Below are 24,550 nucleotides of genomic sequence, written 5' to 3'. Positions count from 1 at the left end.
AGGTTCCCAGTGAGTGCTCCAAGTCGCTGGCGAGGACAGACCGCGCTCTCTCAAGTCCAGATGAGGATACGAAGTGCGACCCCTAAACCCCGTTGTTGCACGCCGATAATTACGGACAGATGGGATGTGTAACGGCACCAGAGTTCCAGAGTTCCAGACCCCCGACCAGAAATTGGAAAACTGAGAACCGTTCATGGTTGGGCCCGGGAGAAGGTGCAGTTCAGGCCTCGTGGAGCAAGCTTTAGTGCAGATCGTGGCTCGTGGTTCCTCGTTCCTTCCTCTACTAATTCTCATACAGATCGGTCCGAGCCCAGTTCCTTCAACCCAGAAAATTAGCCGAGGAAGGCACGATGTTTCCCGACTCATGGGTCGAGACCCGGACTAAACTGAGCAGCAGGACAATGCAGGAAGGTGCAAACATGAACCCCCACGTCAGGCAACATGGATGGAGCGCGAACTCGATGAAAAAAAAAAAATCGAATGGAGCTTGGCAACTGCAGTACCCGACTGCTTTTGGGTCCATGTCAATCCCGACAGGAATCGAGACTCTTGGTCCAAACATGGAAGACACTGTTACTCTTACCGCCTATTTCCTCCACCACCACCGTGGCCGACCCGACCCCGTCGGATGTCGACTAAGATACCTTACGTATCAAGTCGTGTGTACATGTCCATTATTGCGCGCAGCTCACGAGGCCCTGGAACAAGCCTGGAAGCCATTCTAACCCCCACCAATTCTGCAGCTCATGCTGCAGGCCGTGCCACTACTAGCCTTTCGAAGTCTCGATAACCACCTCACCTTGTTCGAAACGGAGAGTCGTGATTTCTTCGATACCGGGCAGGCGGATGAGGGGGGAAATGTTGGAAATAGTCGGGTATGTTACGTCGCCAGTGTTCGCCGAGGTCCCAGCCGCTCACTCCCAGAAGGCCCTGTGTTCAAGGGTCACAGAGTTCGTCATATTGTTACAAATGGCCCCTCGGAAATGGGTTTCGGTGAATGCGACATTCAGGGCCCGTCCGACAAGTTTTTGTTGTCATAAAATGGCCAGAACGTCTATCACCGGTCCGTCACGTTGGCATCATGCTTTCTGACCCCCGCTCTCCTCATCGACCCCCAATTCATGCCTGACAAGGCCTATAGCGCCGGCGGATATCACGGTGCAATATGTGGAGAGCTGCAATCTGCATCACCGCAGCTCTCTCATGGGCGGGGGTTCAGTCAGCGCCTGCCCCTACTGCTACCCCTTTTCCTGTGGTCGGGGCCAAAACCGGCATCAACAAAAACACGGGGCAAACGCCGGCGAGACTCAACATCAACACGCTATGGGCACGGGGAGGGCCGCAGTGGTAATACCCACCCGCACCAGTATGACGAACGTCCCAATCTGATTTGCTCACAGGGACCTCTACATACTCGCCTTGTCAGAGCTCCAGGCCATGAACGAAACCGATGAGCTTTCCTACTTCGGAATCACAGGTATTGATGCATACCCCTTGCGTTGGCACTTCCCCAACCGGTTAATCGTCTGTTGACAATCGACCAGGAATTCATGGATTTCCTCACAGTGCGTGGAACGGCGTCAGCCATGTAGATGGTGCCCCTAACACGGGATTCTGTCCTCACGGTGTATGTGTGCCTGATGCCTGATGTGCCGCCCCCCTTAACGAGCCTTCAGCTGACCATTGGCATCAAGGACCTTCTCTTCGTTACCTGGCACCGGCCATACGTGGCACTTTTTGAGGTTTGGGGATAGCCCTTGCAAACCGTGTGATCGACGACTAATATTCTCGTAGCAAGTTTTAGTCTCACACGCCGTGAGACTCGCGGGAGAGTACCCTCCGGACCTCCAGCCCGAGTACGTAGGAGCGGCTCAGACCTTACGACAGCCTTACTGGGACTGGGCGGCAGATTCCACTCTGCCTCCTGCCACCTATGCAATCAATGTCACCGTCAGAGCCCCGTGTGGCGTGATAGAAATGGCTAATCCTTTACGCGGCTATCGTTTCCAGCAGCTGCCCCTCGAGTCGAGTTTTGGCGGCTTCCTCGCGACATACCCCCAAACCATCAGATGTCTCGGCAAAGGTGATCTTCTCAGCAACATTACGGCATCCAATGAAGCAATGGTCTTGGCAGCAAAGGACCTGACCACCGATGTTGTAAGTCAGCCAACAAAAAAGCCTCATCTTGGGAGACCCGTCAGACCCACGGTTGCCCTGTGAATGTTTTGACCGCGGCTAACGAGGGATAGTATGATATCTTTGCCAGAGAAAGGACCTTTGACAACTCCGGCTGGCGCGTTTCAAGCCTCGAGTTCCCCCACAACCTGGTCCATGCACTGTCGGTCTGCAATGGGACCTTTTCGGACATCAACTGGGCGGCATTCGACCCCTTGTTGTAGGTTGTTCAACCCCAAACCTGGGGACATCCAAGCTGATGCGAGCAGCATGTTGCACCACTGCAACGTTGACCGACTCGTTGCGATGTGGCAGGTGATTCACTACGAAGAGGACATGTTCACCAACAAAGCGACTTCTACCGGCCAGTACGGGACCATCGAAAGCAGCATTGTCACGGCAGACAGCGCCCTGAAACCCTTCTTCGACGAAAACATGAACTTCCTTACAAGTAAATCCGTCAGGAACATTACCACCTTTGGGTACACATACCCCGAAATGCCCAATTGGAAGATGTCGCCTGAGGCGCGTGCCAGCTACGGCAGAGCACAAATAAACTCTTTGTATGGAGAAAAGGACGACAATCTGGCACGCGCTCTAAACGGGGCAGGATATCCCGTGAGCAGGGGTTACTACACCGCAGAAATCACGGTCGACCGAAGCGAGATACCCCTTCCAGCAATAATATGTCTTGTGGCTGCCCAGTCGGTCATTGGGCGGATGTCCTTGCTTGCTGTCCCCCGTACCGGGGTGGCCTCAGGCAGCCTGCCGCTCCGAGAAGTGCTCGTTGGGAATCACAGTATGAGGGATTTGCCCCCGGAAAAGGTGGTTTCGTTTCTTCAGGAGGAGATGACCACCGAGATACGAAGGGTAAGTCTTTCCTACACAGTACACAACCCCTACCCCCTTGTCCCCCAAAAGACGGGTGAGGCGGAATCGGGCACGACGACTCTTGGTTCATGCTGGATCCTTGCTGATGTTACTTCTAGAGTGATGGCCGCCAGGTACCAGTCACCACGGCGCCCAGCCTACATATTCAGATCACGAGCATGGAGTACATACCACGGGCTAATGACTCGAGTTTCCCCGTCTTTGGGAACGCCCAGAGATGGCCGGTCGAGGTGCGCTAACATCGGCATTGATGGTGTTGTCAGGCGTCAATTTCTTGCTGTTGTGCTACCGCATGGCGGGCTTCTGTGTTCTCGATACGCTCGTTTAGAAAGGGCTGTCTTCTTCCGGGTTGGTCCATGCCTGGTGTTCTGTGTAACGGCGGGCAGCTCACACTACCAAGAAATAGGTTGAGGGGCTCGGTCACGGTGTAAGAGTGGCGTGCTGGCGAGTGACCTTTCTTGTCTGTGGTTGTTGCTTATGGTGTTGCTGATATAATTTGTCATGGAATGGACAGTTTAGATGGGGAAGGCAATTAATATGGGACGGGGATTGTCACGATGCAGACCCCCACAGGTCATCCTCGGGCATCATATTAGAACTATGATCAGATATTTCCTGACGCCTCGAGCTCAGTAGCCACCAATATTGCTCTTGGGCTGCAACGCAACGCCACTGCCAGAGTGTTGCTGCCTTCCTCGATGGCGTTGCTTTGGAAGGAGGACAAGAAGTTGGGCCTCGAGGATAGTTGGGGAATAGTCTGACGCTCAGTGCCCGGATGTTGATTCTCTTGCGAGGCGAGTTGGACGTGTCATGGAACGGGAAAGGTACTGACAGGGGTGGCTGGGTGTATCGTAGTCCGACGACTGTCTTGTTTCCAAGGCAATTCAAGCCGGAAGTCGGGATAGCATCGAGAGAGGGAGGCTTACCACCTCCAACACATTGAGGGCCCTACGGTAGCTATTCCAGAGGACAGTGGTGACGAATCTCAGGCCATGTTCGGCGGAAATTGCCGAGGGCTGGGTGATGATCGTTTTGGTGTAGTTGACACATGGTCCGTACATTGCTCAACTTGCTATCTACTTTATAAAACGGGAAGATAAAGAGAAAGAAAAGAAAAAAAAGGATAGAGAGAGAGGGAGGGAAAGAGATAAGAGAGAGAGAGACAAAGAGAAAAGGAAAAGAGAAATAAAAAAAAGAGACAAAGTTCGAGAAAAAGAGAAAAGATTGAGAAAATGCAATCAAGGGAAACTAGCTCATTTGACCACCTGGATGACTTTTGTATCTATCCCCTTTCTTCCCCTTTTCTCTCTCTTTCTCTCACTCTCTCCCTCTCCCTACCCTTCCCATCTTTTTTTCTTCCATTTTATTATCCAAACCTAAGACACCGATCCCGCATGGCCGCCAGCGCATAGTCCCTGTCTCTCGTCAACCCAACAGACACCAGCTAACTACCAACAGAACCCGAGAAACAGGGGCATCCCGATCCTCAACCCGCTGCAGCGGCGCCACATCCAACATGCAAGCTTTTCTCTGCCCGACCAACATCAGAAACCAAGTCCGGAAGTTCCCCCGACCCAACATCCGGCACTCCGGCTTGGCATGGCCCGGTGCTCTCCGGCACCAGCTTCCTAGACCGGACCCGCGGCCGTCCGTCTGACTCGTTCGAGCTCCGCTGGACTCCGGCTTTTGAACAGGGGCATCGCTGATATGTCCGACTTCTCAGAGACTGACTGACTGGCTGTTAGAAAGACTTTTCGGGTCCGAGATGTGAAAGGGACTTGCCTGTTTCAGACCTTATGCCGGTGATGTTGGATGCTTCACACCGCCCTTCGCCGAGCTGTGTCCGATCTAGGCTTGACTTTTTGACTGAGGTGTTGGTTGATATTTTTTTTTTTGGACCTGGGGACAGCACACATTCACTCACCGCTCGAGTGTTGCGAGTCAAGCTGTGGACCTGGTCGGTCTACCTGTTGTTGGTGCCGCCGGGTTTCGGGAGGGTTGGTGGTCCAAGGGATGCGATGATGGGAGGTGCCATCGCGGATCGGGGTTTGTCTGGGAGCGGCAGCGGTCCCGTAGTGTTGGCCGGCTCATGATGCCCTTCATCCCCGTTCCCGGCAATGCCCAGACAACGTTTTCTGGTGGTGGACGATGCTCAGTTCACTCACATTCAGCGGCATGTTCTCGAACGGTGTCACTTAAGGGGCATGCGGGTATGGTCCTCTCGGTCACAATGCCAGCAACCTCGCCCAACGCCTTAAAGCGAAGTTGTTTTGACAACCCTAACTCTCATGCAAGCTTTCGTTCGAGAGGATTTGACTCGTTATGAGCTGAAGTTTCACACCTCTTAGCTGTCTGGCTGCTGTTACCGAGGATGCCAACCGCGCTACCTACGTCTTGAGAGCACACATCAGTTGAGTTCGATACAATGACTGGCGAAATCGTTAGGGTGGTGGTGTGATGGATCAAGAATTGGCTTTATATACTGTGGGGTTCCGTCTGTTGCCAACCAACCAGCTACAGTGGATGATTACATCCACAAGTCTTCCGTAGTATAGTGGTCAGTATGTGAGCTTGTCAATGTTGGCATCCTCCTTCATCGCAACGCTCGAGACCCGGGTTCAATTCCCGGCGGGAGAGACCTTATTTTTTCGATTTTTTCTCCATGCACATCGGATGGAAACTTTCGATGCTTCACTTTTGCCAAGTCCAGGTCCCAAGTCACGCACCAGTTGCCGAAACGCGACGAGACCAGCCGAAACAGAGCCATCGTTCTGCCAAGCTGCAAGGTCCTTGTGATTCTGACGGATCCCCACGAGGCCCAAAATCAAATGTCTCAATACGACGGGGAACGGCGGTCAATCGCCGTCGTGAACTCGCCGATGTTGTTTGCTGGTGATCGTCATTTTGCCGTCGAGAGATGCATCCCGGTGGTCGCAGGGCTGAACAACCCAAAGAGAGTCAGCGTCGTCGTCGGCGGGCCCGAGTGGCGGCAAACATCCGTTGGGGACCGAGATATTCATAGCATCATCAATCAATGGTGGAGGAGGGTCACGCCAATCTTTACGAGTGCCGAACCCGAGGTCACCTCTCGGCGGATTCCGCTCGTCTTTTGCCTCCACCGCCCGGCGCCGCGATGGATCGATACGAATGTCCGCGTGGTGTCGAGTCAGTGCCCCACCTCTACCCACCCACCGTTGCTGACAACGCAGTCCGTGTTTTGGGAGCCCTCTGGCGACGCCGAGGGGGTTGGGAGGGGGCTTGGACTGATGAGACAATCATGCCTGGTGACTCGGAGTTTGGGATGGAACGTTGCGAGCTAGTTATCTGATGCTGATGGTGAGTGAGGTTCGGCGCCTGCACGCTCCGTTGATCCATTCATCTATTCGCGCGATTGAGTTGAGGGAAAAAGACGTGAAACCGGAAACTGAACGGAGATCTTGAAACTTCGCTACCCGATATTGCTCTGCTTGCTTGGAGACGCTCAGATGGGCGAACCTGCCCAGTTGAGAAAGTGCCCGAGAGGGAGGATTTAACTTCTTGGCTGGTGCGGTCTCCTGTTTCAGGGGTTCGAGGAGAAACATCAGCGGCCAGCGCGCATTCGCCAGCGATTTTTGTGTGTCCGAACTGGTGGGCTGTTTCGGCGGCTGGCAAATGGTAGTGGGGGTTGGGTGCTACAGCTGGCGGCCGGCCAACCTCCTTTCCCCGCGGGCCGATTTGCATGATCCTCATGCTTTCCGGGTCACATTCAACGGGGCAACCGGGCAGCAGGCCTCACTGGGCAGGCGCTAGACCGGATCAGCGGCAGGCTCAGGGGTTTTCTCTCCCTCTGGATTGGTCCAAGTTTGGAGGACCCCTTTTTTGTGGTTGGAGCTTCTGCGGCCGACTGTATGTACAGATGTGCAGGCGTGCGCAAGCGCGATATCAAAGCGTGGAACCCCAGTTTGAAATGAGACATCCAACTGTTTTTTAGCTTCCAGTTCTGACCTCGCCCGAAACATTATGAGGTTTTATGGGGTGATAGATTTTGCTGGTAAGCCGAGCTCCACGAAGCCGTGCATTCGGTGTTGGGAGACAATCCGAGAGCAGAATACCGAAAAAGGGAAATGAGGGCCAAGCCCAACTGCTCCAACATGGAAAACACCAGCGCTTGGCTCGATGTGGCTGCCAATAGCCCCAACTGCCGTAACGATAGCATATGCCATCCGCACACGTGTAATCCGTAGCGCTGGGCGAGCAAAGAGGTAAAAATAGTTACACGAGCTTGAGGCTGAGTTCTTGCAGCAACGCGCGGACACTGCAGACGAAGCACAGCATCAGGCCTCGGGATCTGGCCACTGGAGATCTCGCCGTGTTCCGGGGACTCGGTGCAAAATCGAAAGTTCAAACACCACCACGGTTATCGGCAAAACCTTCGTATTTTTTTCGGCATTATTGAATGTGCCCATGCATTACGCCTAGATTGCCAAGCGAAAATTTCACTGTGGCTCTCGACCGCGACGCTGCGGCGAAGGGTCCAACGTTATTTTCGCATGCGCCGCATGGTGGGCAAGGCAGCTTGGCAAGATATCCCTGCATTGCCAAGATCCACAGATGCAGGAGTGCGCGATCTGATTTGCTAGGCTGACACGGTCGCCTGTTCAGCTTGGCGGCTCTGGCAGGTGACATGACTGAATTTCGTGTATTTCGGATGAGGAAGGCTCAAGGCTGCAGGTCTGGGCATCCCTGGGCAGCCCCAGACCCCAGGGGAGCTGATCCACTTTGGCAGGGAAGACAGGGAAGTCAACACGAGAGGACCCCTGGCGAGACGGGGCCGAAGGAGCCACCGTCTTTGATTGAAAGCGCGATGGGGCCCGGATCGCTGAACACCTGTTGATCTCGCTCCTCTTTTCCCTGTCCATCTCACCACCGCAACTCCTGCCCAGCCAGATCAGCCCCGAATTCGTGGCGTTCAATCGCTTCTTCTGTCTCTCGTTCACTGCCTTGCTGGCACTATTTTTCACATTTAATAATTACACCTACACTCGCTCCGGTGCGCCGTTGACACTGCCTCCTTAATAACCCGCAGATCCCACTTCGTAGATCACTCAACTCCAAAATACACACAACACTCGCCGCATCCTAACTTGCACAACTCAACACACAAAAAAGAAAAAAATGCTCTCCAAGATCTTCACCACGGTGGCCCTTGCGGCCTCGTTGGTCTCTGCGCAGACCTTCACCGAGTGCGACCCCACCAAGCGTGGTGAGTACCCTATCACCGCTACTTGTCGCTCTGAGACTTTGGCGTCTTGCTTGCATTAGCAAATTGTAGCTAGTTCGCGCTAACCTGAGTGTTTCATAGATGGCTGCCCCAACCCCAAGGCCGTCGGTTCCAAGGTTGTCGACATCGACTTCCGCAAGGGTGCCAACAGCTTCTTCAAGCCTGCCGATGGCACCACTCTGAAGTACGACGACAACCTCGGCGCCATCTTCTCCATCTCCAACGAGAAGAACGCGCCCACCATCGGCTCCAAGAAGTACATCTTCTTCGGCCAGGTCGATGTGACGGTGCGCGCTGCTCGCGGTGTCGGTGTCGTGACCAGCTTCGTGCTGCAGTCGGACGACCTCGACGAGATCGACTGGGAGTGGCTCGGCGGCGACGCCACCCAGGTCCAGACCAATTTCTTCAGCAAAGGTTGCACTGACACCTACGATCGTGGCGGTTTCTCGCCTGTCGCCGACCCGGTCAACCAGTTCCACACTTACACTATTAAGTGGACCCCGGACCAGCTCGACTGGATCATCGACGGCGCCGTTGTGCGCACTCTGAAGAACACGGGCATTGAGGGCTGCGCCGGCTACCCGCAGTCTCCCATGCAGATCAAGCTCGGAACCTGGGTCGCTGGTCGCAAGGACGCCCCGCAGGGCACCATCGACTGGGCTGGCGGTGTCACCGACTTCACCGACGCTCCCTTCGATGGCTACTACCAGAGCCTGCGCATCCAGGACTACATGGGCAGCAAGGGCGCCAAGGAGGCCACCGAGTACCACTACACCGACCGCAGCGGCACCTGGCAGAGCATCAAGGTCGTCAACAACGGAGAGGAGACCGAGGACAACACCAGCACTAGCAGCTCGGCCAGCTCCAAGGCTACCTCCACCACCAAGAAGCCCACCTCGTCCGCCACCACCCTCGCGACCGTAAGCTCGTCGGCTTCGCTCACCTCGGCTAACGGCACCGTCACCCAGACCACCGCCGCCCCCACCCAGACCACTGGCGACGACGAGCAGAGCGCTACTACCGCTGCCTCCGAGACCATGTCGACTGGTGCTGCCCCCTCCATGGTCGGCAACATGGCCGCCGTCGGTGCTGCCGCCCTCTTTGGCTACCTCGTCCTCTAGGCGTAGTGACGTGGTAGTTGGAAGGGAAGGCCCGACGGTCGTTGCGTTTTGATGTTTTGCCTGTCTCTGCTTCTTGGACCGATGCTATTTTGCAGCTTCGCCACGCTCCTTTTTTGATTCGCTCTTCTTTCGTTGAGATTGAGAAGCGATTCGACCCATTTTATACCATGTTTACCAATTCTTTTAATGCCAGTCGCCAAGGAAGGGGAACGATGGACACTCACGCTACCGGCTATTTTTTGCGTGGCTTTTCTTTTTCCACGCACACACGGGACGGGTCCATTGAAAAGACAAAAGACAAGAACGAGGACGACAGGTATCTGATGGGGAAACGGAGAGCAGGGCACGCACGAGCTTCGGTACATAATGGTACGCCAGGAACGTTTTGTACATGGGAGATGGTGATGAATGAGGCTATGAGGTTGGGTGGGTTCGGGGGGATGGTTGCTTGTGTAGCGGTGGTTTGCTCGTGTTATTTTTGGAATGAAGCGTTGAGTTCTCGGGGAAGGGAGGATGGCATCTTTGATTGATACCTGACTGATTGATACCTAGGAAGTGGTTTGTTGATTTCTGGCTTGCTGGCTCTCAGCGGTGCGTTTTCATACTGGGCTAGACTAGACAGCGTCGAAGGCTAGACAATATCATTGCGCAGCGTTTTGCACTTTTAGACAATGTGATCATTGTGTTATGCTTTGTCATGGTGAGATAGATAGGTCTTGGGTGTTTTGGCTTGGGGCTCCCTGCTTCCAACGTCTCCCAACCCACCACAACCCACTATAACACCACACTACAATCTCATGTCTTCGTCTTGGGTAGTATTTTGGTCTCTGACCACGTGATGCTTGCTTGCTGTCGGCGGGTTTGGTTGGTGTGTAGTTATTGTGCCGGCTGGCGCCTTAGCCGCCCCATTTAGGTCTAGGCTCGCCGTCCTTTTGCGGCGTGGTAGGTGGTGTCGGGGCTGGTTATCCGGGAAGTAGGTGAATTTGGGTTGGAGTTGGGGTGAGAGATATGATGAGTGTGTATGATGGAAGTGATCGTGAGGATGTTGGATCCTTTCCTACTTGCGCATGGGGAGTAAGGGGGATGTCGAGCGCCTTGGATTGCCGGTGACCCGGCGATTGTGAGCGGATGAGTCGAATCGGGCGGGCCGTGTTGGGTGGGATGAAGGGAAATAAAGTTGTTGGGTAGTATATACAGATCAAAGGCAAAGCTGAAGGTCAAGCGGGAGCAGCTTGATATAGCTATGCTACGAGATGCCGTGATGGGGTTGAACCACATGGGACCACGACATCTGGTGGGTTTAGACAATGGAAGAAAGGATATATACAATTACCACCGTATGCTTTCTAATAAAACAGGTAGGTCTACCCATCAAAGTGCCTCTCCAACGAAATATAACCAAGGCGACGCGTTACCACTTAACCTCGGAACTGCGTGAACCACATTACAAAAATAAAACCATCACCCCTGAAACCCACCTCCAACGCATCCTCACCTCGACATATAATGGTGATCTTGCGTCGGCCCTGGCAACTCCACCGCTTGCAATGAGCCGGGCATCTCATGCACTGGTTGTTGCGGATACCCGCCGTAATAGTAGTTTTCCGCAGGCTGCTTCGCCATGCCGGCATGCTCTCCGGTATACTGCGTTGCCGTGGGCGACGTGTAATCATAAGCCGGCACCTCGGACGGGGCCGATGGGGCTGATGGCGGTGGCTGCTGCCGCTTCCTCCGGCGCCACCAGATAACCAGCCCAATCACCACCGCGGCTATCACCACCACGGGCACGACCACGCCTATGGCTATCGTCGCCCCCGTTGAAAGCCCAGATCCCGAGTCCGCAGTGGCGACTGCGGCGTCATTCGACGCGACGGGGGAGGACGCCCCCGTCTGGTCCGATGCCGAAGTAGTTTGCTCAGCGGCGCTGGACCCGTCTGAGGTGGTGGTAGAGGCGGTGGCGGCCTCCATATCACTAGATTCGTAGACCATCCTGACGCCGTAGGCGTTGACGCCGCCGGGGAAGGTGACGGCCTGGTTGACGGTGGAGGTGCGGTCGTTGTCGGCCGACATGGTGACGGCGACGACGGTGCCGGGCGACTGGGGCGCCTGCCAGGTGCAGAAGAGCGTCTCCCACACGGAGCTGAGCGACGTCGGCCGCGGCACGCACGACAGCGAGATGTCGCCGTAGGTCGGGCAGCAGGTCACCGTCGTGATGGACGCCACCCCCGTCGTGTCGTGGCATGCTGTCCAGTAGCCCGACGGGCAGGCGACCCCCGGGGAGTAGAAGAAGGAGGAGTCTGAGGTGGAGAAGCTGGGTGGTAGGCAGGAGGGGCTGTGGTCGATGATCAAGACGTTCGGCTGGGGTGGGGAGTAGATGCCGCCGCAGCCGCCGCTGGGGGGAGTGAAGGTTGTGGTGAGTGGGATGGACGGGAAAGAGGTGATGACCAGCGGGGTGCGCGTGGTTGTCGCCGCCGGGGCTGTTGATTCAGACATTATTATGATTCGGGCGGGGTTTTGACCAGCTTCACGTCGTCGGGGATTCAGACACCTGCCAGCAGGACGCGGTCGCTGAAGTGGGTTGCAGGAGGGTCGATCCGCCGGAGAGGACGGTCTCCGGCGGAGGTGATGGTCAAATGGATCGCTGCAAGGGGGGAGAGTCTAAGGGGAAATTTAGGTCCACTTTCAAAGCATGAGTGTAACGCTGCCACGGTTGCGGGCGAGCCCGGCCAAGCGAGTTTTAGTAGTCTGGACCGGCGCCGTGCTCCGCCGCTGCGAGAAACCGACGCGACTTGTCGGTTCGGACTCTTGTATGCTCATGCACGGCTAGTGCGGGCTGGGTGCGAGGCTCAACCAAGCCATTGGGAAACCGTTGCTTGTTCATTGGTTCAGCATCGAGTCTAGATCGGAGAGGGCTGATGAGAGAAACCACAAAAACCGTTGGGGTTGAAACAAGAAATGTTCAATTATTTATGTGGCACTGCTCGGATATCCATACACACAGCCAGCCGCCTTTGTCATCATTTGCGACCACCGGAATCACCGGTTCCGTGCCGCTCCCTCTCCAGCATGGCATCGAATTCCTTTTGGGCCTGTTCTTTCGCATACGCCTTCTCCTGCTCGGCTGGGGTATATGTGTACTCGCCTGTGGTTTGCCGGCCTCCGGACGCACCGTTCTGCTGCTGCCGCGGATTCCACCTTGCACCCTCCTCCGATTTTGCCTGCTGTCTGATCCTGTCCCAAGCAGAGCCCCCGCCAGATGACTGGGGAGAGCCAGCGGAAGGACGTTCTCTCTGCGATGGCGCCACAGGCGAGGCATCGTCGAAGAGGTATGAGTCATCGTCATCTCGCGGCGCGCTTTGCGACGGTTGCGGGGCTTGCGGTGTCCATCCTGATTGCGCTGGCGTTTGTGGTGCAGGCGAATCCCAACCCCTTGATGCGGCATCTGGCGAAGATGGCACGGCTGCTGTGTCAGCGGGGCCACCGGCAGAGGGTAGCCTTGAACGTTCCGACCGCGCTTTCCTGGGTGGTTTCATTTCCTCACGCACCGCCTTGAGCCTAGCATCCCCCGAAATGCTCGCCAGATAGCCCGCCTGGGCGAACGAGAAGACGACGATCTTAACGATGTACTGGGATAGAAAGCCGTAGGCGCCAAAACGTAGCACGTGCCATAGCCGCACGGCCGACTGGCCCTTGAGAAAGGCCATAGATGCGCTCGGGAAAGACGACGGGTCGAAGGAGGCGGGCTTCGGTGTGTAGAAGGGGAAGCGGAAGGTCGAGCGACCTTGGTTGGTATAGTAGGCGGCAGTGAGGAGTACGGCGGGCGGCGCCCAGGTAGCTCTCGAGCAGAGTTTAGAGCGGTGGTAGGCAAAGGCGTCGGCTTCGGCCGGACTCAGCACGCGGCCAACTAGGTGGCAGTTTTCGATGATGGCGCTAGCAACTTGGGCTTTCTGCCACCTGGGCGTGTAGGCGAACAAGGGCGCAAAGAACGGCAGCTGTGGGAGGTTCTCAAATGGGCCACTCATCAACTTCAAAGCCCGATCGGCCTGCTGCTCGTTAAATCCCACTAAGCGGCCATTCTTGACGATTCCGAGGGACGCTAAGTCTGTAGGACGATCGAGCTGGTACCCCTCCCCAGAGTCACCGGACGACTCGTCTGCGCCCGGCCACGACATGTTGTGATATTGTAAGATAGCCCTCGACTCAATTGCTGGTCGCGCGACTAACAGTAAGCAAGGGTGAGAGATGCCGGGTGCTGTGCGTTGTTTGGTTGTTTGGTGAGGAAGGAAGTGGGATGAAAGTGGGATGATGATGCAAGGGACCACCAGCACCAACGAGAGCTTGGAGCTCAGAGCCTGGAAACCTTGGCTGGCCCACTTTGGCCTCGGGGTCTTGCGCCGCTGTTTCCCGCCTTTTTTGACAGTGGCCCGCCGTTCTAAACTCGGTTCCTGAGCGCGAATCGAGTCGCAACCACCAGGAACCGCCCACTTCCATTGATCACCTCCACAGACATCGCGCTGCCAATAACCCGCCTGCTAGCGTAGGAGTACACGACAGCCAAAATGTCGACACAACAGCAAGCTATGATTATGGATACGCTCCTCACGCTGAGGCGGACGCGGAAGCGCAAAGCCCACGGTTAGCCACACACCCAGTCTCCGCATTCTCTGCTGCTCGCCTTCTGACTGCTGCGTCTGTTGCAGACTCCGACTCCGACTCTTCAATCGACGAGACCACGAACCGCGGGAACAAGCTGAAGAGGAGAGCGAGATTTGTCCACGAAGGCCGACTGGCGTCGTCTATGGGACCCGCGGCGTACAAGGAGGTGCGTGTTGGCGCCGCAGGGATCGTAATGATGGGTAGCGGATCAGGACTGACGATATTGCAGATCGCAGAACATGCCGGGTACCAACGCGCAATCATCAACCTCAACCCGCCCTTGATTGACGAGGACGGCTACGATATCGACAGCGATGATGACGAGGAGCAGGTTCAGGAGGCCATTGCCTCGGCCTTGGAGGAGAACCCTTACTCGTCTGTCCGGCTCGAGCGTATGTTCATGGCATCCTGAGGCTCCATATCTTTGCCGGCATCCGGTGCTGACTTGCGCGTAGAAATCCTCGCTCCCCTTACCGCCGTCACCGACCTGCCGTCACATCCGACCTTCTCGCGACCGTTTACTTCGAAATCGCTCGACGAGCTAATCGAGCAAGGGCGCAACTTGATGCAAAAGGAGAACAAGGCCCTGTGGAAAGCCAAGCCGTTACTTACCAAACTAGTTGGCGACAACACCTGGGCGCCATGCGGGCTCATGACGGCCCCCGACAACCGCGATGCAGTGCTATTTAGCGACACGGCGAGCTTTTTCAACCGGCCAGCCGGCCGCGCCCCCACAAAGGTCCCAACATCCAGCGCAAACGGCGCCTTTAAGAGCATATTTACAGAATCGGCGGTACGAGGAACAGCGCAGGGTGCGACCCAGTCACGAACCAACGCCGGGCAAGAGAGGGAACCGGGTGAGAAGGCAAATGGCGGGGAAACACCCGCAGACGCACAAACAGACAACGACGGCAAAGACGGACCCGGCAAGGGACCACCCACGACCGAGAGCTTGGAAAAGGGCGGCCAAGGGCAGAACGATGGTGGCCATGTTAATGGAGACACTCCCTCAGCCAAACCCAGTACGACTGAAGGTCGGGACGTGGAAATGGCCGAGGCATCTGCCGCAGACCAAGAGCGACCAAACAGACACGGGGTCCCCCTACCGCCAGATATGCCCTTTCCGCTCCCCGAGATCACCGCTGAGCTCTTCATACACCCGCTCTTCCAGCTCCCACCAGCCGCGCGACCAGACCGGGACCTGGGCCTCCCCGACCAGGAAGCGGAGGAGGTGCGGCGACTGCTGCTGTTATACGTGCAGAAGCAGGAGGAGATCTGCCGGGGCACCAAGCGGCTGTACGAGGGGCTGCTCAAGGCAGACCGGCTCCGCCAGACGGTGTGGCACTGGGCCAAGGCCGAGGCGCACTCCGGGCCCAACCGCGACATGTCGGACGGCGAGGACTGGTACGACAAGGAGGCGTGGGGCCTGACGGAGGACCTCAAGAAGGGGGAGGACGAGGTCGAGGAGGATACGGCGCAGACGCAGAAGAAGACGCGGAACCGCAAGTGAGGAGACGCGTCATCGTGTGTTGTGTTGTGTGTTTTGTTGTTGTCTCGGTGGGGTTGGTTTTGCTGTAGGCTAGCGATAGATACCAATTATGGATGCATACGACTATTCTTATTTTCTCTAGCCTCAGATGCGAAATCGTCCTTGCAGCTGTAAGATCTAACTGTCTTGGCAACTCCTCGGCAGGACTATGATGCCGAGCCCCGACCTGGCCCGCGATTCCGTTTCCCTTTTCGGCATTTTTCAGCACTTTTCAAGCTTTTCAGCCAAGCATCTTCCCCAATCCCGGGTCAGCCCGCCCCCTGCAAAAGTGCGGGCGGGTCCAGACCAGCCAATTGTCATGGTAGGGAACCGAGACAAGGGCCCGCCAGGTCGACTTCCTTTCTTTGTCGAAGTTGGAGCATTTGGGCATACTCGGTATGGACTCGTGGTCCTTGTTACTGCAGGTGCGCGGAATAAAAAAGTGGGATAGAAGCTTGCCGGGGGAACTCGTTGTGCGAAGATGTCCGAGGTCCGGGGAAGGTCATCTCCCATTCACAACCTTACAACCGAGCCCTGCATCGGAGCTAGGCTTGTTCCCTTCTTATTGGGGGAGGAAAAGTCACGATAACTAGATACTAACTTCAAACGGCCGAGGCAACGCAAGCCTTCGCGGGCCATTGAGGGTTGACGAGAAATAATCTGTGTGGTTAAGACCCTCTCGTCCCATCTATCGTGTCGTCGGCTCATCTGATGCTGTGTCCCATCACGATGCATTGTATTTAGTCTCGACAACATCGTCCTGTGTTTGCCCCGGTTCAAGACAAACGGCGCACTCTTTGGATACCCGATTCGGACGACGGCAGCCGCCGCGCGCCCATCGACGCGCAAAACGCCACAGCCTTGACCTCTTTTTCTTTCATTACCATCACATCCCCTGCCTATCTATTCAGGTATCATCCCATCTCCAACCTATTCCAACCTATTCCAACCTGGTATCAAACCACCACCACCACCACCCCTTCCCCACGCAGAGGTGCTCAACAAAGACATCACCACCACCATGATGACCGACACAGAGCCCGAAAAGGCGACCCCTCCCCGGGCGCCGTCCCCCTCCGCGCCAGCACCCACCGCCACCAACCCCCCCAACACCACCACCAACCTCCACAAGCCCACCACCAACGACCCCTTCACCTCCACCACCGCCGGCCTCGACTCCACCACCATCACCTACCCCACGGGCCCCAAACTCATCCTCATCATCGCCTCCCTCTGCCTGGCCGTCTTCCTCGTTGCCCTCGACCAAACCATCATCGCGCCCGCCCTGGGCGCCATCACCAGCGAGTTCGGCTCGGTGTCCGACATCGGGTGGTACGGCGCGGCCTACCTGCTGACGACCACGGCGCTGCAGCCCGCGTACGGGTCCATCTACCGCATGTTCAGCGTGAAGTGGACGTATCTGGCGGCGGTGGCGGTGTTTGAGGTGGGGAGTCTGGTGTGTGCGGTCGCGCCGTCGAGTAATGCGTTTATTGTGGGGAGGGCGATCGCGGGCATGGGGACGGCGGGGTTGTTTTCTGGGGGGGTGGTGATATTGTCGTATACGTTGCCGTTGAGGCAGCGGCCGATGGCGTTTGGGTTGATTGGGGCGATGTGGGGGATTGCGAGTGTGGCTGGGCCGTTGTTGGGGGGCGCGTTTACGGATAATGTGACGTGGAGGTGGTGTTTTTATATTAATTTGCCGATTGGGGGGGCGGCGATGTTGGCGATCTTTTTGTTTTTGAGTATTGATCAGAAGCGGAACGAGGGGGGGTTGACGGTGGTGCAGAGGATTTTGAGCTTGGATCTGCTGGGCACGGCGATGCTGGTGCCGTCGATTGTGTGTTTGTTGTTGGCGCTGCAGTGGGGGGGGACGGAGTACGCGTGGAACAGCTCTGTGATCATCGGCTTGTTTGTCGGGTTCGCGCTGATGGCTATTGTCTTCGTTGGGATTCAGATCTGGAAGGGGGACAAGGGCACGCTGCCACCGCGGCTGTTTAAGAGTCGGGATGTGGTTTGCGCCATGCTCTTTGCCTTTTTCTTTGGCGCCGCCTTCTTCCCCCTGGTCTACTACCTGTGTAAGTGGTTTACTGTTCTACCCCCTGGTATGACAACATGAGCTAACGATACATGCCCCCCCTCGCCATAGCCCTATATTTCCAAGCCATCCAAGGCGACACCGCCGTCCAGGCCGGTATCAAACTCCTCCCGATGCTGATCGCCGTCGTCATCACCTCAGTCGCCGCGGGCGGTCTGATCACCGCCGTGGGGTACTATAACCCCTTCGTGCTGCCATCCATGGTCCTCCTAACCGTCGGCGCCGGCATGATCACAACCTTCTCCCTAGACAGCCCACTACGCATCTGGTTCGGTTACCAAGTCATTGCCGGTAAAGTCTATCCCCTTTCTCCCCCTGTCATCCCTTCACCACCCACCTCACTAACCCCCCTCCCCTCCAGGCCTCGGCATCGGCGTGGGCTTCCAAACCGGCGTCCTCGTCGTCCAAAACAGCGTGCCCCACGAATGGATCCCGCAAGCCACCGCCTGCGTGCAATTCTTCCAATCCATGGGCGGCGCGATCTTCATCGCGGTCGCCCAAGCCGTCTTCCAAAACGGCCTGACAACCGGCATCGAGCGTGACGCACCTAACCTACCAGCGCAGGCGTTCATCCACAGCGGGGCGTCCGAGATCCCGCAGGTGCTGGCGGCGATGGGGGCCGCGGACAGCCTGCCGGCGGTGCTGGCGGCGTATCTGCAGGGGTTGCGCAACTCGTATTTTATCACGGTTGGGTGTGCGGCGGCGGCGTTTTTGGCGGCGTGTGGGTTGAGCTGGAAGAAGATACAGAAGCGGAAGGCGGCGGGGCCCGGGGAGGGGGAGGCGGAGAAGGGGGGGGCGGATGGGGAGCGTGAGGGGGGTGAGGAAGGGGAGGCTGTTGTTGTTGTTGTTAGCGAGAGCTCAAAGTAAAGACGGGTGCGTCGAGGTTGTGTGAGGCATGTGCAATAATAGTAAAAGAGGCGAGGAGTGTCGTTGTAAGGAAGCTCGTGGTTGTTTGGAAAATAGATACCCTACTCCGTTAGTTAGCTATACATATACCCATAAAATAAAATTGTAATATAATCGTAGGTTGGGTATCCTGCCCCTGGTGAGGCGTTGATTTTGTCTGCTGTTGGTAAGGTCTGTTGATGGTTCATGCACCCACCAAAGATACATTGGCACAGCACCAGACCCGTTCAATGCAAAAATGTAAATGGTATATGATCTATCATCTTCATCCAATGGTAAACAATCTGTACCCTTAGTTCCGTCTAGTAACTCCAACGCACTGATAAATGACAAGCTAGCCGCCCACCTCTTGAAGGAACCGGCACCCAGAAACCGTCTATAAGCTGGCGGGTATCAGGTCCCAGGTACCCATCCCAAAAACTGCCATAAAAAGGGCATATCACATCAATCATTTGTCCATCCATTCATTCCCATCCTTCGCATGCCTAAAGCAGTCGGTAAGCCCCTTGTTTCTTACCCCTTCTTCCACTTGATTAACAGCCCAACCCGCCGACACATCGACCTTAACTTGAGCCGATTGATGTCGTGTGCCTTCCTTTCCCGCCCCTTGACTGAGGCATGAAGGCAAAGGTCGGGTAGGCCAACCAGGATGACGCCATCCCGTGCTGGTAACACCCAGCCCCAGCGCGGCAGCGCGCTACTGGTTCTGGCGCATATCGCGTGCTCGGCACGCCATGCAGCGCAAACATTCCCTCCCCCCTCCAAGATGCCACAGCGGCCACAGCGCTTCCGCGCTAGCCTGAAGGCACGGGTCGGGTAGTCAGATCTTTAGTTATGAACCAAGATCCAACCCTTTCTGCTCTGCCAGCTCACCTAACCCAACCTTTGAAACTCCAATTGCAAACCGCCGTCCTTAATCCGCCAGCCCCGCCATCCCTGCCGTCGCCGAAAAGTTCCCATACACCTCCTCGACCTCACTCTCGCTCTCTTCGCTGAGCGGACTCTGCACACCGCTCGCCTCGGCACTATGCATTCCGCCATAGCTCTCCAGCCCGCTCATACTCCCACTCCTGGCTCCATAGCTACCACCCGTTCCCATGCTTAGCCCGCTGCTTCCCGCACCGCCGCTTCCCCTGGCACCTGCGGTACCCGTCCCGCCTAGCGCCAGCATGCTCTGCCTCCTAGCGGCATCAAAATCCACAGCGCTCCCACTCCGGCTCAGCAACGGTTTCTCGGGCAGCTTCTTGAGCAACCCGGTCGAGATATCCAACATGCCCATCGCAAACTCGGTCAAACCCTTGCCCTCGCCAGGCTTCGAGCTGACCGACAGCGTCCAGCGGTACTCGCCCAGCCTCCGGCGGTACCACTCACCCTCCTCCCTCCCCGGGGACGTCGCCCAGAGTAGGGAGCCAAAGGTGCCAATGAGGGCGAAGTTCGTCTTGGAGGCAAAATACCAAAAGGAGCGCAGGTGGGAGGGGTTGAGCCGGTTGACAAAGTCCATAGCCGAGATGAGGCGGGCTTTGGCGGCGCTACGGCATATGTGTTGGATATAGGGGTCGACTCCCCCCGCTGCTCCGGGAAGGCTAATACCGGCTGGGGATGGGGCGGAGGAGGATGGTGTCGAGGCCGACGCTGCGGAGCCACAGTCCATCGAGCGGATGATGCGACGATGGAGCGTGATTTCGGTGGCGAAGTAGGCGAGGTGCAGGTAACCTATGCTGGAGAGGCGGTTGGGCTGGCCGTGGCTGCTTTGGAAGTTTGCATCCATGCGGACGGCGCTCGGAAGGCCAGAGTACCACTCCTTGAGCTTGAGCTGGATAGGTTTGGCAAGGGACAAAATGAGCTGTGTTGCTTGCGCGCCCGCGTTGGCGGTGGCGTGCAAAGCTTGCAGCGTATAGAAGGTCTCGAGGATCTCGGCGAGGATTTGTGAAAGTTGCACCATCTGCCCAAACAGCACCCGCCCGCGCTCGATTTCTATCCTCTCCTCGACATCGTTCTCGTCCCATTCGACGTCGGGGAAATCGTTCGGGTTGAGGGACTGCACTGCCCAGTTAGGGGCAAAGATGTGCGATGGCCGGCCGTGGACGAGGGCTCCCCATTTATCCTGAATGGTGATTAGACACACAAAGGTCATATAAGTCTTCTTAGTAGGAAGGCAACTCACCTGCATATATAACGCCCAAGCCAGGCGCTTTCGCAGGCCGCGCTCCCATGGTGGGATTTTCCAGTGGCTGCAATCGAGATGCAAGCCCAGCTCTTGTCCGATAGCAACGAGCTGTGCCGTCGGGGCCCACTGGTCGCCCTCGGGCCGCTGCGATAAGATGAGACCCGCCTGTATTGTCGACAACTTCGGGCGGTACATGGCGTCGGCTAGGGTGGTCCTCACTAGCCTCTCGAGCTCGCGGACATTGGGCCGAGGGAGACTCGCCAGCTCCTCCGAGTGGTCCCACCAGTTGATGGCCAGGATATAAACGGCGGCAAGAACGGGGGGTGAGAATTCGCGGGGCGACCGCTCATACTTCTCGAGAAATACATTTTTCTGGATGACAGGGAAGGCCGGGTGCACGACCCGAAAGTACAGATCTATCAGCTTGCGGCTATGAGGCGCCACAACGCTCTCGATCTCATCGACGTCATGGGATATTTGGTCGTACCCCGGTGTGTTGTTGTCTGGCAACAGCAAGAAGGTGTCATTATCGCTGACCCTCCTGAGGGTCCCCCGGGAGAGGAGGCTTTCATCGTGCGGGTCAAAGGGGGACAGGTTGATAAGGGAGGGCTCAAAGTCGGTGGTCGGCCCGATGTACTGGCTATACCTGTCTGCCTGGAGACCGAGGGTGCGCTTGAGCAATGTCGGACCGCCAAAGTTGGCCATGTCCTCGATCAGGGAACTGCTAGTGGTGGTGCAAGAGAAGCTGTGCTGCTGATGCCGCCGTCTCCTGATATCAGACCGTCCAGGTGAACTACACGGGCCAATCAGGTGTTAGATAATTCGTGTCGTGTGCCGAGCCAAGGGCCTGCATGAACCAGACACGGGGGTAAACAAAGCAATGGGGGGGAGGCCCAGGGCAGCAAGGAGATAAGCGTGGGGTGAAGTTAAAGAAGGTGCGTCTCACCTTCTCTTGCTACTGCTGGTTTCTAGGTCCCCGTTCAGCTTGCGCTTCCGGGGGGCGGGGCTGTCGATCAAAGAGCACTCGGTCTCCGCCACCAGACACGCAACACAGCTTTCCTCATCTTCGCCCATGGCACAATCTGTCCTTCTGTTCAGGCAGGCCTCACAAGGGAGAGCCGAAAACCCGCTTACCGAGTCCGAGTCGGGCGAGTCGAAGCCGCTCCGGAATGAGTCAAGGTGTATGCTGCTCTGGCGGCTTGGGGGGAAGCGTGGCGGTTTTGGCGCAATGGCTATGGGAGCCGTACGGGGGACGGCGCAAGGGGCAGACATGGTGTAGGTAAAAGGCTGAGCGACGGCTCACGGCCGGGGTTACCCAAGTTTGCAGCGTTAAAACGGCTGCAGTTCAGTAGGATGTCCGAGGATGTAACCTGACGGACACGCAGCTCAGCAGGCCGCGGAGTCTCGCAACTGGCTTGTATGGAGGTGCACGGAAATGCTGCTACCCCGGCTGACTGGCTCTCTCTTGAAATTCAGGGTTTCCGGCCACGGCAACCTGCGAGACTGGTGCGCCGAGATACCCTTGGCGGAAAGACCAGCAAACGAGCCGCTGATCGTCGAGAAGGTGAGACGGTATGCACACGAATACCACGGCCCGAGATCTTGTTCTGGGTGCTATGATAGTGTTAGTACGCCTGCGGGTTCTTGACCGGCAGTCGCAGGTGAACTGATCGGCGGGCTAGCCTGGGCCTGATAGGGACCGAGTTCTTGGTTCGTTTTGTAGATAAGCCTAGACTGATGCCCCCCCTCGGCGCAATGCAGGACGTTACCCCAGAGGAATCCTCAGGAGCCCGCGCGTCTACCCACGCCCCGTTTTCCCACCTGGCTGGCCCCAAGGTAGCAAGGGACGTGTGCGGTGCCTGAGTTCGGTATCGGTACCCTTGCCCAGTCGGCAACCGGAGAGTCCTTATCGTGGGTATTCTCGTGTGGCCTGCTGGCGGCCCCGGTCGTACCGCTGGAGGGGTTGGTTTGTTGGCCGTGGGCCTAGTAGGTATCGTGGGTTCGGGAGATAAAGGGGGGACACGACGGTTTGGCAGCGGCGCGAAGATGGGAGGAGGAGCGATAGGCAAACAGGAGCGGCGGTATGCAGGGCCGTAGATTAGAAATGCGGACCGAGATCACGGCGCCCGCGAATTGGGGGCCCGGATCTATGTGATGATGGAGACCAGCACAAGATAAGCCAGACTTAGTCGCGTCATTTGCATTGGTAGCAAGGCACACGATGGCTGGTTGATTCGACCCGTATCTGTTTCCGGGGATAACGGGAGTTTGTTCCCAGGAAAGTTGTTCAGAGCATTTTCGACTCCCAAAGAAGTTCAAGCAGGTTTGGTCTTGCCGTTGAGAAAGTGGAGAGCTCGGCGGGGAGGGTGTTAACGACCGAGTCGGGAAGGAGCCCAGGGTCGATAAGAGACGGAGATCAAAAAGGACCCAGATCAGAGGAAAGTGGTCATGGCTCGCCAAAAAAACCAACCGGCAAGTACGGGAAGGAAGGAGCGTATAACTCCGAGATGGGAAAGATAGGACGGAAGAGCAAGCCAGTGATGTCAATCTCCCCGCGGTCAGACGAAACAACAAGCGCGCGTTGTCACCACAAAGAGAGCTAGAGAACCAAGATACCCAAGATCGCTGCCAGCTTTTTGCCTGCTTCGCCTCCGTGTAGATCAATTCCTTCGTCCAACGGGCTCAGCGCACCCGTCCCGCCGAAGCATTGGAGAGATAGGTGGTGAGTGGATAGTGAGTGGTGACTCGTCCCGTCGTAGAGAACACACGGCAGTACGAATAGTAGGCCGTCTCTTCTTGCTGTCCTCGCTTCGTCATGGATGCAGATGAAGCCGAAAGAGGCATGCAGAAAACATATGCAGTCCGATAACACCCCAGGCATTTTTGGCACCTTATCATGTCGTCGATTTATTTCACGTTGAAATTCCTAATAGCAAAGGCCCGAGATAACGTTGCAGCGTGCATGCTACCTGCAGGGACTTGCAGCCTGCCTTCCAGGGGCTCGTTGCCTTACCGACCCGACGACCTCTCCACATACAAAACGACGACTGCGGACGACCAAACCCGGTTGCCAAGTGCTTGTTCCCCAGCGCCCTTCCCTCCACCGCCAAAGTCACCTTCGAGTCACTCGCACCATCACCGCAGCACTCCGCATTAGCCCCCGCCATCGTTGAACCGTCGCTGCGGATGGGGCGCTGATTACCAAATAGAATCGCACAGACGAGCTCTTGCCAGCCGGATTCCCGCCCGTTTGGGAATACCCGTCACGTAATGGCTCCCCTTTGCCGAGTCAACGTCGGATTCATCAGAGGAAGAAAGAAGACGGTTGCAACCCAAAGCCTGTGTTGTAGAGCCTGGTTGTCTCATTCCCTTTCTCACATGCTCGTCCTGTCCCCCAGTCAGCTAGATTCCCATTCCCCATCCCCCATCTCTCACCAGATCTCGACAAAACCCCCCGGAGACCCTTTCAGAGCTAAATCCGAGAACGGCCTGTTAGTGCGTTAGTGGGCCCTGGGATTCCCGGGGTACCATGCACGACACCGGAAAACACGGCGTTGAAACGACGAAACGACGAAACGATGAAACGGCCCGGGGCCAAAAAGATGGCAGCAAGCCAATGACTCGCCCGAGCCCAGTCCCTCCCGCTCCGAATCTTTATCGTCGTGCTTCACTGTCTAATAAACCAAGGGTCGGGCAGACGGGAAGAATGCACAGCACACAGCAACAGTGGGGTTGCCTGGCAAATTGCATG

General features: G+C 56.7%; 6 protein-coding genes and 1 non-coding gene across 7 annotated transcripts; 5 read left to right on the top strand and 2 right to left on the bottom strand.

The window, feature by feature from the left end:
• Positions 1-1,165: 1,165 nt before the first annotated feature.
• Positions 1,166-3,305, top strand: F5144DRAFT_482480 (uncharacterized protein; the record flags this gene model as incomplete). Its single annotated transcript, XM_066785339.1, has 8 exons — positions 1,166-1,347; positions 1,401-1,477; positions 1,545-1,627; positions 1,695-1,742; positions 1,795-2,157; positions 2,250-2,395; positions 2,445-3,045; positions 3,165-3,305. 8 exons carry the CDS (start codon positions 1,166-1,168, stop codon positions 3,303-3,305), a joined length of 1,641 nt encoding a protein of 546 aa, XP_066646150.1.
• A 2,301-nt stretch (positions 3,306-5,606) lies between these two features.
• F5144DRAFT_t60 lies at positions 5,607-5,703 on the top strand. Its single transcript has one exon. It is a non-coding gene; the product is annotated as a tRNA-Asp (tRNA).
• A 2,517-nt stretch (positions 5,704-8,220) lies between these two features.
• F5144DRAFT_640536 (concanavalin A-like lectin/glucanase domain-containing protein) lies at positions 8,221-9,559 on the top strand (the record flags this gene model as incomplete). Its single annotated transcript, XM_066792744.1, has 2 exons — positions 8,221-8,308; positions 8,408-9,559. The coding sequence occupies 2 exons, from the start codon at positions 8,221-8,223 to the stop codon at positions 9,445-9,447; spliced, it is 1,128 nt and encodes a 375-aa protein (XP_066646149.1). The 3' UTR covers positions 9,448-9,559.
• Positions 9,560-10,938: 1,379 nt separating this feature from the next.
• Positions 10,939-13,619, bottom strand: F5144DRAFT_590032 (uncharacterized protein; the record flags this gene model as incomplete). Its single annotated transcript, XM_066790116.1, has 5 exons — positions 10,939-11,924; positions 11,996-12,105; positions 12,237-12,359; positions 12,553-13,401; positions 13,474-13,619. 5 exons carry the CDS (start codon positions 13,617-13,619, stop codon positions 10,939-10,941), a joined length of 2,214 nt encoding a protein of 737 aa, XP_066646148.1.
• Positions 13,620-13,770: 151 nt separating this feature from the next.
• Positions 13,771-15,731, top strand: F5144DRAFT_560925 (RXT2-like protein). Its single transcript, XM_066788234.1, has 4 exons — positions 13,771-14,082; positions 14,148-14,269; positions 14,333-14,495; positions 14,559-15,731. The coding sequence occupies exons 1-4, from the start codon at positions 14,007-14,009 to the stop codon at positions 15,611-15,613; spliced, it is 1,416 nt and encodes a 471-aa protein (XP_066646147.1). The 5' UTR covers positions 13,771-14,006; the 3' UTR covers positions 15,614-15,731.
• A 921-nt stretch (positions 15,732-16,652) lies between these two features.
• On the top strand, positions 16,653-18,593 carry F5144DRAFT_484930 (major facilitator superfamily domain-containing protein; the record flags this gene model as incomplete). Its single annotated transcript, XM_066785475.1, has 3 exons — positions 16,653-17,706; positions 17,778-18,017; positions 18,088-18,593. The coding sequence occupies 3 exons, from the start codon at positions 16,653-16,655 to the stop codon at positions 18,591-18,593; spliced, it is 1,800 nt and encodes a 599-aa protein (XP_066646146.1).
• Positions 18,594-19,545: 952 nt separating this feature from the next.
• F5144DRAFT_590029 (fungal-specific transcription factor domain-containing protein) lies at positions 19,546-22,071 on the bottom strand (the record flags this gene model as incomplete). The annotated part of the gene is made up of 3 exons (XM_066790115.1): positions 19,546-20,736; positions 20,797-21,592; positions 21,746-22,071. 3 exons carry the CDS (start codon positions 22,069-22,071, stop codon positions 19,546-19,548), a joined length of 2,313 nt encoding a protein of 770 aa, XP_066646145.1.
• Between the last annotated feature and the right edge of the window lie 2,479 nt (positions 22,072-24,550).

The sequence above is a fragment of the Chaetomium tenue genome (genome assembly GCF_020726465.1).
Source record: "Chaetomium tenue strain MPI-SDFR-AT-0079 chromosome Unknown F5144scaffold_2, whole genome shotgun sequence".
Lineage (NCBI taxonomy): Eukaryota > Fungi > Ascomycota > Sordariomycetes > Sordariales > Chaetomiaceae > Chaetomium > Chaetomium tenue.
This window is presented reverse-complemented; position numbering and strand designations above follow the sequence as displayed.